This window comes from Crotalus tigris, unplaced genomic scaffold (assembly GCF_016545835.1).
Source record: "Crotalus tigris isolate CLP2741 ecotype Arizona unplaced genomic scaffold, ASM1654583v1 scf7180000020342.816771, whole genome shotgun sequence".
NCBI classification, from domain to species: domain Eukaryota; kingdom Metazoa; phylum Chordata; class Lepidosauria; order Squamata; family Viperidae; genus Crotalus; species Crotalus tigris.
This window is the reverse complement of record NW_024097975.1, coordinates 254,370-269,771: the sequence shown is the minus strand read 5'-3', so window position 1 is coordinate 269,771 and position 15,402 is coordinate 254,370. Positions and strand designations below refer to the sequence as shown.

Genomic DNA, 15,402 nt, shown 5'->3' with positions numbered 1-15,402 from the left:
GGTGCTGGGAAACTTATTATTTTGTGCTCTAGCAGCTGTTTTATGTGGTTCACCATGAATCCATTTTGGAAATTTTCCCACATGCTATTGAATAAGTATATAAAATAGTTGGGAGAGGTTCTTAAAGAACTTGGGATGAAGCATTGAGTGCTGACAATACCCAACTCAGATTTCTCCTTTCCATCAGAGTCAGGTGTAGCACTGAGCTTTCCAGCATTGCTACTCAAGGTAACTTGTATATGGAATAGGCCAATAGAGTGAACCGACTGAAACTCAATCCTGAAAAAGTGGATTGTATTTTGATGAAAAGCCAGAAATTCAGGCAGCTGTGGCTTTAGTTATCTGCAAAAAGAATCAAGGGTTAGTGCTGTTAAGTCTAAATTGTCTATATGCATTTAAAATAATCCCAGACTGGGAAAAGATTCCTTGCTTGTTAAGCAGAAATCAAGTATTTTATTATAATTGGCAGGATCTACTTTATCTTACTAACCAAACTTTATATTTTTGTGGAAAGTAAAATCTGTATACATTTTCATTAGTTATTGTAGAGAGGCAGTAACTAAAGTGCCTACTACAGGAACTAAAAAGGCACTAAGAACTTTTGTGGCCCATTCCACAGATGCAGCTTTTCTCAGAAATAGTGATCCTACTTCAGTGTGATTTATTTTGCGTTTTGCAATGCAATGCAATGCAAGTCAGATGCTAGCTGACACTGTTAGGCAGCAGCTGTCTTATCTACCCGGGGTAAGACCCACTAAACGTGATGGGTTCTGTTTCCGATTTGGGCCTTCCAATGAAGCCTGCAAAGCAACGTGATCTGCTCCGGTGGTTAGTTTCTGAAGTCCCGCACAGCGCTGTGCGGCCAGGCCAGGCTTTCTGCCGTCCTTTCCTTCGACGGACGAGGGGTGCCAAAAGAAGGGAGCGCCCCACCCCCACTCCCGCCCTCGGTTTTCCTTCGCTTTGGGACTGCAGGCCGGTCGTTAATCGGCCGACGGGCTGCAGGATAGCCAGAGGAGACGCTGGTCAGCCTGAAGAGACGTACGCGCCCACCAGGCGGCCTCAGCTCCCGCTTTCCCCTCGCCCGCCGCGGCCACTTGCAGGGCGCGGATCCCGCTCGGAGAAGGCGGAGCGGCAGCTCCTCCCTCAGCTAGGAGCCAGCGGGGGCTGGTCGGACAGGCAACCTCGTCGGGAAACTCCAGTCTGCCGCCGTTGCCGCCGCCAGTTAGCCCAGAGAGGACGCGAGCGAGGCCACAAAGCCCTCTTTGTGCACCGGCGGCCGCGGCGCCCTCGTCCCTCGCTCTTGGCCGGCGCCAGCATGGGCGCAGCCAGCGCCGCTTTCTTAGTCCTGCTGGCAGCGTCCGGGCTTCTTCCTCTGTTCGCGGCAGGTAAGCCCGAAAAGAAGCTCGACGGCCCGGGGTGGCGAGGGTTGAGCAACGTCTCGCAGCGGCCAACTGCTGCTGAGCCCAGAGTTGCGCCCTCGAAGGCAGAGCTGCCAGAGGAGGTTGTCCTCGGGCTGAGCCTACTTGAAAGCAAACTGTTGAATATGGTGAGCGGGACCCCTCCCGTTCCTCCTTGCTCCTCGTTTGTACTGAGATGGAGCCTTCGGAGGGGGGGGGGGAGAGAAAGAAGGGCCCCGCCGTAACTCCATCAGTTATCTGCCCCCAAGAGTGAAAGGCTTCTTTACTAAGTCAGCCTTGTACCGGGGACAAGAGATGTCTGTCTGCAGCCCTTTCCTGAGCATGCTGAACCCGTGGCGATGGGCTTGCCCTGCCGACTCCCTGACTACAAGCAGCCTTCGCTGGGGACTAAGCACGCCTAGAAATGCGGGGTTTCCCCCCGGGAGTAATTCTAACCTTTGTAGACTTACTCGGAAGTAAGCCTTCCCGAGTTCTGCGGAGCTGTGTGGAAATAGATTAGCCTTCGAACCGCTTTTGGGGTTCACCAGCGATCTTGGTTACATTCTCGTTAAGGGATTGGGGCATAAATGGCCTCGGGGAATACAGTCCTTTTCCCGCGGTTTCAAAAAGGAAAACTGTCCTGGAGAGACCACGAAGAGTTCCCCCCCCCCAACTCCTTTCAGCGATGCGTGCCGTATCAAATACAGGAGGCTCCTTACAAAATGCCATCGTTTTGGGAACTGTGTAGTAGAGCTGTAACATCGCCGCCGCGCCAGCCTGGCCTTAATTTTAAGTCCAAAGTCTCAGCATGGAAGATAGGAAGCGAAAAATGCTCCCTTTAGATCAGACACGAGGGATGGAAAAGTTATCAGCTTTTTCTCCCATCCGACCCTAGTCTGAAGTGAAATGGCTACTGGGAATTGCCGCTCCCCCCCCCCATAACCACCTTTTTGCTGGAGTGGGTGGAGAAATGCAAAGAACACCCCTCCTTTCACTACACAGTGTTTCTCAAGGCAGTTGGGGGTTTGACCAGTTCCCCCCCCTTAAAGGAGGGGGATGTCTACTTCTTTGTTTCAATAAACACCTCTGCTGACTCCCTTTCCAGCTGAGTGTGGTTAATCGTTGAGTGAAGCCAGAGGCAAACCAGGAAACTACCAAGGGAAATTTGCCTGAGTGGTTTGTTTGGTTGCTCTCCCCCTTTGTTTTTGGGGGGAGAGAGAGCCCTATTTCCTGTGCACTCCCTGGCTGGGCCAAAACTTTTCGGGCTCAGGAAACATTAGGACTCGGTTCAACAAGCTTTGCGATTGTTTAGAGAACCTGAATACAAGTGGCCCTATTAACATCTGACCTTGTGCCATGGCGGGAGTGGCGGGGCTGACTGCTGTGGCCAATTCATCCAGCATCTCTTTCTCTCTTTTCCCTTTAATAGCAGCAAGATTTATGAGAACTTAGGGGGGGGGGAGAGACTGAAATGTGCTTAAGACTCCAGTGGAAGACTTAACAGTGCTCGCTAAGGCAGTTGTCTGATTGTGCATTCAACTGTGACAAAGTGGTATTCCTCAGGCAGATTAAACATGTCTTACATTTGGTGTCTCTTGCATCTTCCTTGCCTTCCTGATGACATGAAGCAGGCAAAAAGGTGCTGTTAGGTCACCCTTTGATCCCTGGTGTAAATCATTAGATGGGCAGCCACTTTCTAAAGCTCTTTCAGATCTACTCTAGTTTGCCTTGCACTGTAATGGAAGGGAGAGATGGCATGCTTCATCATTTGAAAGTGGAATAATTTGGTCCATAGCCTCCTAAGTGTTCATATTTCATAAATAAATAGATAAATAAATAAACAAATTAACAGATTAATCTGGCTTGTCTTGAAGAAGAATGGGAGACTCTGAGCCTAGGAGAGAAATAACAGGACATAGCACAGATTAGAGAGGGACTGTTAATAAGCTAGAGGCTTAAAATAATGTTTCTTCCTTTTGTTTACCCACTCAATCTATTTCTTTCACCCCAGGAAGTGACAGATGCTTAGATTTTCTGTTATTTGGCTTGGAGGTTTCAAGGGTTTGCCATTTGTTGCTTTATTATGGGATGGGAGATAACATTTCTGAGTTTATTTGTGGGGAGGGAAAGGGACCCTTATGGCTTCATGGGGAGTGTGGTTGGAAGGCAAGACAGCAGATAGCTTTCCAAAAGTTATATGTATCTTTTATTTATTCCCTGGCTTCTGTCCTAATGGGAAAATGCAATTGAAACAACCTCAGTATTAGGCGATAGTTGCAAAATGATAGAAACTGTAAGGGTGTTGGTGATTATATATTTAATTCTTGCAAACAAGGTTGAGTGAGAATGTCAGTCTCTCTTGGTGGGTGTTGCAGCCTAAAATTAGAAATAACTTTCCAACTCAACCCCAATGTTCTTCAACTGCTGGGATTTGTTAAAGGTGATTAGTAGTAAAGAGCACAGAAAGTCTTTCTAACTATGTCCAGTGTCATAATGGAGCATTGTTCTCTTTTAATAAGAATTACTCTTTGCAGAACTTGTACCATTGTGATTGAAATGCTTGTTTTTCTTTCTTAAGAAGAAATAATAATAGAGGACTGAAATCTTGGCAAAAACTTCCCCTTTATTTTCCTTGAGGTGTCTAATGCTTAAGAAGAATCCATATCTTTCCTTTCTGTGGAAAATGTGGATTTTTCTGACAGCGCAATGTATACATTATTATTGTTGTTATTATCAAGTCAAATTTAGTCCAGTTCAGGATAAAATCCTCTTCACTGAACATTATGGATTGTAATCTACCACATTAATCCAGTGTAGATTGGTAGATCAATGTTTTCTAGTCTAGAGTTGAGGAAAAATGACAGGCCCAAAGTCACCCCGAGCTAACTACCTAAGTGAGGACTAGAATCTCCCCCCCCCCCTTCTAGGCAAGTGTCTTAACTACTGCACTCCATTTCCTCAGAGGTCAACTCCATTGAGTTCAGTGAAAAATTTTCTTAGGTAAATGTACATAAAACTCATCTTTGTACTAGCTAAATAGCTTTGCATGATTTGGCTATAAAATATGTATTTCAGAAATTGGCAGAAAGAGAGAGAGTATGGGCTTTCCCTGTTGTTTAGTCTTTACTGATTGAACAATTTTATTTCAAGAGACAAAAAGTGCCAGCGAAACTGTTTGTGAATAGCATGGAAAACATCCACACATATTTGTGGTTTACTGTAACAAAATAAATCTTACTTTGACCAGCCTCTTTGCATTTCTGCTGAGAGAAGATACAATAAGAATCTTTTCACCAGCCATGGGGTACTGCTTCTGTTCATATCTGAATGAGATAGACATCAGTGGGAGCATGGTATGAGGAAGTCTCTTTACTATAGAGACAATCTTCTTTACTATAGAGATAATCTTTTATAGCTTCTGCCTGCACAACATATTCTATCATATTAAGATCTGTTTGAATGGCATCTCCTATCTTATTTTTAGGAGCATAGATAGTGTTCCAAATCAATTGCTTTTGTGGCAGTTCTTAGGGTGACTAGTAATGGGAACATTAGAGATTAGATGATAAACTTGCCAAACTGATTCTTGATAAGCTTTTTGAAAACATATTTCATTCACTTCTATGGAAATTACTTGTTAACATTGCTGATTAACTTTCTGACTCTATTTCTATACACTTTTATTTCGAAATATGTTGTTTCTTTATTCATATACCAAAATCACATGGAAGTTGCTTCATTGTGGTATAATTTCAGATAGTTTCAATATGTGTATGAATGCCATACTACTTGGGTGGGTCTGGTTATGTGGTTTCTTTCAGGTTTAATAACTATTTGCAATCCTGGTAGGCTAAAACAGACCTGGGAATGGTGCTATCCAAATATTTTAGATCACAACTCCCATCATCCCATAATATTGTGAGATGTAATCTAGCTATCTTAAGGTAATCAAATTGTCTGTCACCTACAGGGACAGGCAGTTTAATTAGTTCCATTCACATGTATGCATGATCCTGTAGTATTTGAATTTTTATTTCTTAATGATAGATGAATAAGCTAAGTTGACTAGAGTCACATTAACCTGTATTTATTATACAATATATTCAGCGAAAACTTGACAAACTATATTATACTTGGCTACATATGCGGCCAGTCGTTCTGCAAAAAGGAGACTTAATGGTGTATTATTACATATATGTATATCATAATACATGCTTTTCAAGGCTAATTCAAATACGTGATGCTTCTAAGGTAGATTAAAATTAAAACAATTCTGTTGCTATACTCAGTGGTGATAAGGTTGACTGCCATCCCTTTAAAGAAAATGCTACTCTACTAAGCATACTTAATTAGGCTACATCATTCCAACTAATGTTACATTTTGATTCTTTATATAATGCTACTATTTCTACAAGAAGTATTACTATGGTAGGCATTCTAGTTGGAAAGTTTAACAAAAATTATTTAAAAAATTAAGATTTCCATAAATTAACAAGAATTGTTGATTTTGAAGAAGGTGGATTGATGCTCCTGTCCTATTTATGTTGTTGTTGTTGTTAATTGCGAAGTCGTGTCCGACCCATCGCGACCCCATGGACAATGTTCCTCCAGGTCTTCCTGTCCTCTACCATCTTCTGGAATCCATTTAAATTCACACCTACTGCTTCAGTGACTCCATCCAGCCATCTCATTCTCTGTCGTCCCCTTCTTCTATTGCCCTCAATCTTTCCCAGCATTAGGCTCTTCTCCAGTGAATCCTTCCTTCCTATTTATAACTGAGAGAAAATCCAGAAATAAATGAGTCCTACTTTTGAGTAAACATGTAGAGAATTACCATCTGACTGACCTTGCCTTGACCCATCCATGCACTTGCATACTAGTCCCGAGTTCAGATAAATGGAGATGGTTGATATAATACCAGACCTGCCTTGTAAAAATCATATCCAGAATTTTTTATGGAAAGGCTCTCACATGTATCAGATATAATGCCCACTGGTAGGACCCTCCAGACCGGAAAGTACCCAACAACTGAGGAAAAGCAAGGATTTTAAGTAAGTAGTCAAGGCATCAATGAATGTACCACTCTGAGGAATTCACTAACTTTTACTCAGGACATGACACCAAATAAACAAATGGAATGGCATTTATCATAAGAAACTCACCCAGGCAATGCTTCTCAATGGTTAATGTTCATATTATGTCTATCCAAATCTGTGCTCAGCACCTCAAAATCACAGTTGACCAAGTCTGTGCCCCAATAACTTAAATGAAACTATCTGAATAGCTGAGTGATTGAATGCAAATTTTCAAAGAGCAGTAAGGAAAGGCAGTGGAGCTTACTTGAACCAGCATTGCAATCAGGTGCAAGAGAACTGCATGAAGGGCCATACCAGGAATGCATTTGTGTAAGTCATAGGGATTCAAACACAATTTACTGTTTATAAAGGCATCAAAAACAAGAGAAAGAACTGTCTGACCAACAAGGTGTCAAGAACAGATGGCGAGAATATACAAAAGAGCCCCTCTTTCAGGGAGATGGATTGTTTAGAAATATGAAATACAAAATAAATAAATAAGCTGTATGTCAGTAACAAAGAGACCAAGCCTCCTCAGGGTGATGAGGAAAGCAGAAATAGAATATAAATAGAATTAGTTATTTTTCAGGAGGGTGGGTGGGCAATGAAACAACTGCCAAGCAACAAGCCCCTAGTATGGATGTATCCTGCAGAAATGTCAAGGCCCATGTTTTTTACAGTCATCACAGCCTTGTCTCACAAAATTTGGGAAATGAACACATGGCCACAGGATTGAAAATATTCATTTCATTGCCAAAAAGGATTGCTCCAATTATCATACAGTTGCCCTTATCTCTCATGTCAGCAGGATCTTTAACAGCATGATCACCCAACCATCAAAAGAGAGTTACCAGATGCTCAAGCTGGTTTCCAAAGGGGTCATATCATTCATGACTGTACTCCAAATTATGGAAAATTTTCATGGATTATGGAAGAATTTCAGTATCAAAAGAACACCAACATTTGCTTTACTTAATACAAGAAAGCCTTCGATTGTATTGATCATAACAAGAAGATCATAGGGAATGCCAATACATCTGGTGAAGTTGGTGCAGTCACTGTAATCAGGAAGCCGATGACCCAACTCTCCTCTTGGAAAACAAAGAAGGCCTGACACATCTCATCAAAAGGTTTAAAGAAGAAAATGCGAGATTTGGCTTTTTCCTGAATATCAAAAAGACCAAACTTGTGACTACTGTGAGGAATGATAGCAAAGTGATTGAACATGTGCAGATTAGTCACACTCATGTTTTCCATAGCTGTCTATGGTTATGAAAGTTGGACTATAAAAATAATTAGACAGGAGGACTATCAGTTTGTTTGAGCTGTGATATTGGAGAAAGTTTCTTAACATTTTTTGGACAGCAAGTAAGTACTGGAACATATAAAACCAGACACATCGCTGGAAGGGAAAAATTCTACCTTGTTTATTTCAGCCATGTCATGCAATCAAACTCACTGGAAAAGACAGTTATAATCAGAATAGTCAGCAGTAAAGGGAACCAAGGCTGTCAAAAACATGGTAGCTAGACACCAACATACCCAACACCAACCAAAGCATAAAACAACTGAAAGAAGCCATGCAAAATCAAAATGCGGACAGAGCTGGTCCACAGAATGCACTGCTTGCTTTGTCGGTTCCAAAGATCAGCAGGATGTCACCTTGGGAGACCTCAGGGAATATGAGGAAGACAACCTAGATTGGGAAGTTGAAAGACCTCCCACAAGAAGGCGATGACTACTGTTTCTTGGGATTACCAAAAAAACTGTGCGGATAAGAACAAACTTTACCCTTACTCTACTTTTGAATAAACATGGACTCTCAGTACTGATATTATGCTGGTTGAGTAAGAGGTTAAGTATTCTTCTGTTAGGTAGCTTTATTTTTCAGACTAGCCCCATGAGATTTAACCAACTCCATGGCGAGAATCACAGGATTGTCTCATGCATTTTGCAAGCCTCCTGCTTTTAATACGAAAAGGTTTCTTTAATTTAAAAAAAAATACCTGTGCCCTTTATTTTACAGTTATGTAGTTAATGGTAGTTATCTTTACTCTGTTCTTGAGAAAACCCCTGATTTTGTAAAAAGCCATTTCTGTCACAGATGCAATCTCAATCTGTTGTCTTCAGAAAGCATAGAAATGCAAAGGGTGGGGGTGGGGGGAGACTGGAAGGAAAGGAAGATTGACAAACTTGAAGGATTAATCCCTCTTAAGCTCTTTCCACCGTTTGCAAGAAAGCTGATCTTCCTTAATATGCTGCACTTTGGTCAAGGTGTTAATAGCATCCACATTTGTCATTGGTATAGAAGGAATTTGGTTACTAATTACAAAGCGAAACTTTCCATGTTTAATGGACTAACTCTTATTCAATGAATAATATATATTAATAATGTGTAACAGCTGATGCATGTAGTTAAATGCCATAAATCTTTGCTGTCTGCTGACACACCCAGGTTATCAGATATTCCAAACATAAGCTCATATCTAACAACTTAGTTATATTATTCAAAATGTATTTACATTGGTTTACACATGTTCTATATAAAAACAATTATTTTTGAATAAGTAAGAGTTGGGGGTGGATGGGTTGATGAAGAAGAAGACCGTGTAATTTAACTTTGGGACTATTTCTAAAGGAAGCTGCCCTTTAAGCTCAGTGTGTTTGGAAAGTATGCAAGTGCCCAAGTTTTCTAATCCAGTGGGTACAACTCAGCTAAGGCTTCAAAGAAAAGGACTGAGAGGCTTTTGCTGCAGAGAAAGAAAAGGCATTGTTTGTTAATTCCGTCTTTTATTGTTATTTAGACTGCTGGCTCTGGTAATATACCCCCCCTCTCACCACTTGGGACAAACAGCAATTTGATGTAAATGATTGTCTTCCTTTTTTTTTTCTTGAGTGAACCATGTGAGAGATTTAAAGTCCATACCTCTTCCTTTCCTTTGTTTTTATTTTTTCTGCAACAGTCTAATTCTACTATGTGTTTGAAAAAAAACATGTAAGTTGTACAGTCTTTCTTCAGCCTTTCATTGAAACTAACATAAAATCACATGTTTTGAAAATGAAAGTTTAGGTGTTACTACTTATTTTAATTGTTTTGAAATTTGCATGTGGATAGCAAAATGCATCATGGATTTTGTGCCTTTAATGCAGGTTTTCTTAAATTTTATATGTTAAATAAACTTGCCATTGTTAATGCTAAACATTCACTGAGAACTGTTTCAACTGCATGAGAAAAGCCTCTTGACTTAGATTTCTGGAAATACATTTATGACAGATGAAATTTGTAAAAATCATATGCCTTGTGGAATTGCTAATGCAAATGAAGGATTCTTAAAAGAAGTAACAAGAAATTTAAAAATACATTATTTGTTCAGTTTTTTTCAAACTTTTTGACAAAAGTGATTTGTAGGGACAAGATTGATACTTGTGAACAAGAGCCATCAGACTCTAAAGCTAAACTATTAATGTGATTGTTTTGATCAATATTGTGCTTTAAATTCTTTCAGTTTATGCTATTATTGAGCAGTTTATTAGCAAGAGGGAATGTATTGTCTTAAGACAAATTGCTTTTCTCCCCAATTTTCTTTTTTATAATCTCAGTTTATGTCTTGTCTGGCCTGCCTGCCTTGCCTTTCTCCTCAGCTCTTTTGATGACCTCACAAGGCATAATCTTTTTTTCTTCTTTTCTACCATATGGTGTCTTTGTCCCTGTAGCTATTTCTCTTCCCATTTCCCTGCTAGCTTCAATGGGTGGCAAGTTGAGACTTGATTTTCAAAAACCACAAGACTGGCAAGAGGGCGCTTTTTCTCACTTCACAGGGACCAAGAAAGTTGAAGACGACAGTGTGAAAGAATTGCCAAAGACCACATCCCACTTCTTTTGAGAGGCTTAAGGATTTGCAAAATATAGGAATGGCACTGTTCCCTGTTTCACTTCATCTTTTACATGTGGAGTCTAATCCTTGGAATCCTCCAGACTTACTCTTCTGGAGTTTTCTTTGCTGATGCTAAATTGTGAATAGGGGAAGTTGCTGTAATTTTGAACTGATAGTATAGAGTTTTGTGTTATAGCCATATTCTATATCCCCATCAAGATTCTGTTTGTGTGTGTTTGTGTGTGTGTTTCAAGGAGATATTTCATCTAAAATGAACAATGATAATCTTTGGAAATTACCATCACTTTACCAGAGTGCCATTCACTCTGGTAAAGTGATTATTAGCAACCAGTGAGCCCTGATGAGAATGAACTGCATGTGATTATTGATGAGCACTTACTGAAAATATGGGTGGAGAGGGGTGGATCTTCTAAGTTATAGCTATGGAAAGATAGATCCCCTTGTAATCTCTTATAAATCCAAAGAATGAAGGTAATAAACTCTTAGGGTGTCAGATGCTGTACACACTGAAAGAATTGTGCTCTGTTTGTATAACGTTCACTGAAATTAGTATTTCAGTTGGTGCAGAAGAAAGAGACCTCTCTGTCTAGTGATCTCTGTACAAATAAATAAAAAGACACACAATATAGGAAATTGTGCCCACTTTGACTTCATGTTAGAAATTTTCCCTGTATTGTCTCATTCTAAATCAGTGGTTCTCAACCTGGGGTCGAACGACCATTTCACGGGGGTTGCCAAACAACGCAGTCCACCATTTTTTTTTCCCTTTTCCTTAGCTGTGCTATTCCCTTTTATTCTATTGGCTTTTGAAAGCCAATAGAATAGACTCTCTTGAATAGAGTCTAATTCTATTGGCTTTCAAAAGCCAATAGGAATTGTCCAGGCTGTCTCTGCCCTGCTGAGCCCGCCAAAAGTCCCATTCTGCAAACGGTGCTGCACCAGTTGAGTAATCCTTGACTTATGACCAGTTGAGTAGTCCTCGACTTATGACTGGTTGGGGGTCGCGGCATTAAAAAGGTTGAGAACCACTGTTCTAAATGTATGTGGGAGAAAGGGATATTTTGTAACAGGTCTTTGTGTTAATGCATAAATTAATATTTTCAGGTATCTGGTGATATAATCTAGTTATTCCCTCTAGATTATAAAATTTAACAAGGTCCAGTTTTGTTTATTTTTGATCTGGCATCACTTGGCTGCAAAGTGATGGGTTGTTCTGTGCATTAAATAGAATACATCCAATATAAGAACAAACCTGTTACAACAACAATAACAACAACAAAACATCTAAAAAGAAGGAAATAAATAAAATGGTGAATCTGGTCCTAAATTCCTAACACTGTACAACTTTTATGTATTACGTATTCAAAATTTTTGTATCCTTATTGTCTTAAAATGTTCTTGGCTTTTTAGCTGTTCTTGCAATGCAAGTAAGAACAAGTGAATGCTAAGCTAGGATTTTGAAGAAATGTTCCCTGATGTTTTGGATGTTCAGAGCTTTTGGCTTTCCTGTTGTTTACTGCACTTTTGTTGCATATATTGTAGTTCTGAAATAATACAGCTTCTGACTTCTGTGTCAGTAGTAGATGATGGTAACTGCATTTTGCTGAAAGGATGGGACCAATAAATGTATTGGAAAATAGAGAAGAAAAGTTATGTTAGTTATGATAGCCAAACATCAGAAAGGATCTGTTAGCATTTTATCAAGCAAATTAATGTTAGTAAATTACAGGTAGTCCTTAACTAACAACCACAATTGAGCCCAACATGTCTGTTGCTAAGCAAAACATTTCTTTGCCCCATTTTACAACCTTTCTTGCCACAGTTGTTAAATGAATCGCTGCAGCTGTTATATTAGTAACATGGTTGTTAAGTGAATTTGACTTTCCCATTGACTTTGCTTGTCAGAAGGTTGCAAAAGAGGATCACATGACCCCAGGACATTGCAACGGTCATAAATATGAGTCAGATGCCAAGCATCTAAATTTTGATCACGTGACATGATGCCACAACCGTTATAAGTGTGGAAAAACAGTCATGTCACATTCATCAGTGCCGTTGTAACTTTGAACAGTCACTAAATGAACTGTTGTAAGTTGAGGACTACCTGCAGTCTTAATTTTATTTAAAATAATAAATTGTTATTCTGAAAAGATGTGCCAAGTTCCTCCTGATTTTAGACATATTGGAGTATCTTTTATTGCTCTTGTTTCAAGTGATGTAGAAGATGCAAAATGCTTCAAGTAATCAAGCTTCTGTAAAAATACAACTATCTTCGTCCTTTTGTTTTAACTATCCATAAAGCATTTTCTAATAGCTATAACTTAAACATTTTGTTGAGCAATTTTAGACTAATTCTGTTCATTCTCCTTGTATAGTTTTGACTTAAAGAAACAGTTAATCTGGTAAATATTATTTTGTGATGAAGAGGCTGCTTTGGCTGAATTTACTTGCCTTTTCCAGTTTAATGTTTTGATATTTTTTGTACTTGGTGTATTTTATTTGATGCATACAATATCAAGAAAATTCATAAAACTATAGTAGGTTAGACTTGGGATTGAGTATGGTAGTTGAATTTTCAACATACATTAATATAATTGTTCTAGTTGAAATGTACAGCTATTTTTAAAAACTTTTTGGGGGAGTGGGGTGGGTCACTGTGAAAATCGCATATAATTGTCCATTAAATTCTCTGTTGAGTACAGATACCTGAAAGAACTAAGTATATGGAAGGAGGAAATAGTGGTGATACTTTCTCTAGAATAAATGCTCTTTGATGTCTTACAACTTTTAGTTTAACCACACGCAACCATGCTTTCTCTAGTTTGTTGATGAAATTAAGCTAAACAGAGCAAAGTGAAATCTTTTTTCCTGCTAGACCACATAAAGGGAGCATGTGCTGGTGTAGACTATAATCCTGTTGTTTTCCTTTTGTGGTACAGTTTATTTATTAATCAAATTTGTATAGCCAACCATGTCACAAAAAGCAGCTGGGCATTATACAAGAATTAATAGTAGCTCCAGATTGATTTACATGTACTAAATTCTATTCTTTATAGTTTACTGCTGTTTGTCAGTTGATGGAGCTATGCATTAATTATATTGATTTCCAAAATATAACAGTAAGATGGCTTATCCCACAAAAAAAGCAAGAAACCTGGTGTTGATTTTTTCTTGATCAATAGCACTGGAAAAGTCTATTTTAATTCCAGCAGCTGATTTTTCATCGTTTTTGCCTGTCAGTTGTAGGTAGTAGATAGAGGTGAGGGCTAAGGTTTGATGGGTTCTGTAATCTAGTATGTCATGTGGTAATTATGATTAAGGTATTTGGGGAAAAGTGAGATCTTAATCTTACTAACCTCTGGGCTTCTTGACATCTATATACAGTAGTATCCGCTCTCTCTCTCTCTCTGCCCACTCCAGTTTAGCAGTTATGAGTGGAAATAGGCATGTGCGGCCTCCCAGGTTGCTTGCCCATACTTTCCATTTAATAAATTCTTCTGTCATCAGGCAATCTAAGATCTGTTCACCCTCTACAACACTTTCATGAAGCTACCTTTAGCAAAGTTACAGAATATTGCTTCTTGCAATTTTTTCTCTCCACATCTTTCTTATGTGGTTGCAAGGAGGTTTTGTCATTGTCTTAGAGCAGGGGTGTCAAACTGCTGGCCTGTGGGCCGGTTGCATCATGCAGAGACTGCATCCACCCCAGCTCCGGCAATGTGAAAAAAGTCATGATACATCGCGACAGGTCATGTGATGTGGCGAGTTTGACACCCGTATCTGGAGAGATGTTGCATTTCAAAAGAACCATTTTAGAATATTTTTCAGAATACTGTAATGATAATAATCTGAGCAAAGTAAGAATTTATTTATTCCAGTATGCACCTCTATGTAGTTATTGTTAATATTATATTGTCTGCCTTTTCAAAGGTTTCTCAAAATTACATAGAATGGCCTATCCATGAATCCAGATTAATAATGGATTTATTAAATACAGCAGATCTCATGTTTTTACTGATCCAATATGTCATAAAGAAGTATACAAGAACATCAGTTCTGTTTGAACTGCCAGGAGCGGTGTACCTTCCATATATTATGTGCCTTCCATATCTTATTTAGATTATAAGCTAGATTGTTCTGTTCGATAAAAATTGCCAAATTGCACTAATATGCATGATAGCATAATAATGACAAGAGATCTCTTAATGATATAGAGGCTGTACATCAATGAAATCTCTTCATTTAAAACAAAGGTTTGGAATGAAACTATGGCTCTCCAAGAAGTTTTCTTAATTTTGTTTATACCTCTTTGTCACAATCCTTCTTTAGTGACTTTTTGTTTTGAAAATGTTATTTGCATTCTTTGGCCAAAGAAAAAACAAGGAAAAAAAAGATAAATTCCATGCGTTTACTATTCTGTTGTTTTGCTGAAGTGCTTTGTTTCAAGATTTCCAGTTTTCTGGGTTATTTAACATCAGAAATAGAGAAGAAAACTTAAAAGGATATTTTTATGTTGCTTAAAAATGTTGCAAGTTTCAGTTCTATTGAATGCAAAACAAAGTTTTTGTAGCTGAAATTGTCTGAATTACTGAATTTGAATGGCTGTAAATTAATATTACAAAAGAGAAAAATTGAATGTTTTGATTTAAACATGTTAGATAGCATTGTCTTTTAGTAAGTTTCTGTTTGATAGTCCTGTGATATAGATCAGACTAAGATACAGAGGTTATGCTGACCTAAAGTTACTTTTATTAGAACAGCTATAGTAACAGAATCTTGCTAGTTTGAATGTGCTACATTTCTTCCCTCCTTTATCATCAGGAGGGGGGTGGTGGCATCTGAAACATTTTTGCATTCTATATTCCTCGCTTGGGTTCAAATTTTGCTTATCTAATAGTTGTCTTGGCAGTGAATCTTGCCTTTGTCCTTCAAGGTCATCCTCTTTATCACTACGCTTATAAGGCAACATTACTTTTATTCATAATTTAGACATTTAATCAGTAACTCCTAACAACTGTGGTATGTTTGTGTATG

The 15,402-nt window shown here is 39.0% G+C and overlaps 1 protein-coding gene across 2 annotated transcripts in view; it reads left to right on the top strand.

The window, feature by feature from the left end:
* Positions 1-1,165: 1,165 nt before the first annotated feature.
* ROR2 (receptor tyrosine kinase like orphan receptor 2) overlaps positions 1,166-15,402 on the top strand; it is a 107,378-nt gene continuing 93,141 nt past the window's right edge. Inside the window, exon 1 of one of the 2 annotated variants that reach the window (XM_039366509.1) lies at positions 1,166-1,385. In XM_039366509.1, coding sequence (XP_039222443.1) covers positions 1,316-1,385 — 70 coding nt within the window. In that variant the 5' untranslated portion in view covers positions 1,166-1,315. Of the gene's footprint in view, positions 1,386-1,616; positions 1,874-15,402 lie in introns of those variants that run through there. The other variant, XM_039366510.1, reaches the window with a different exon arrangement.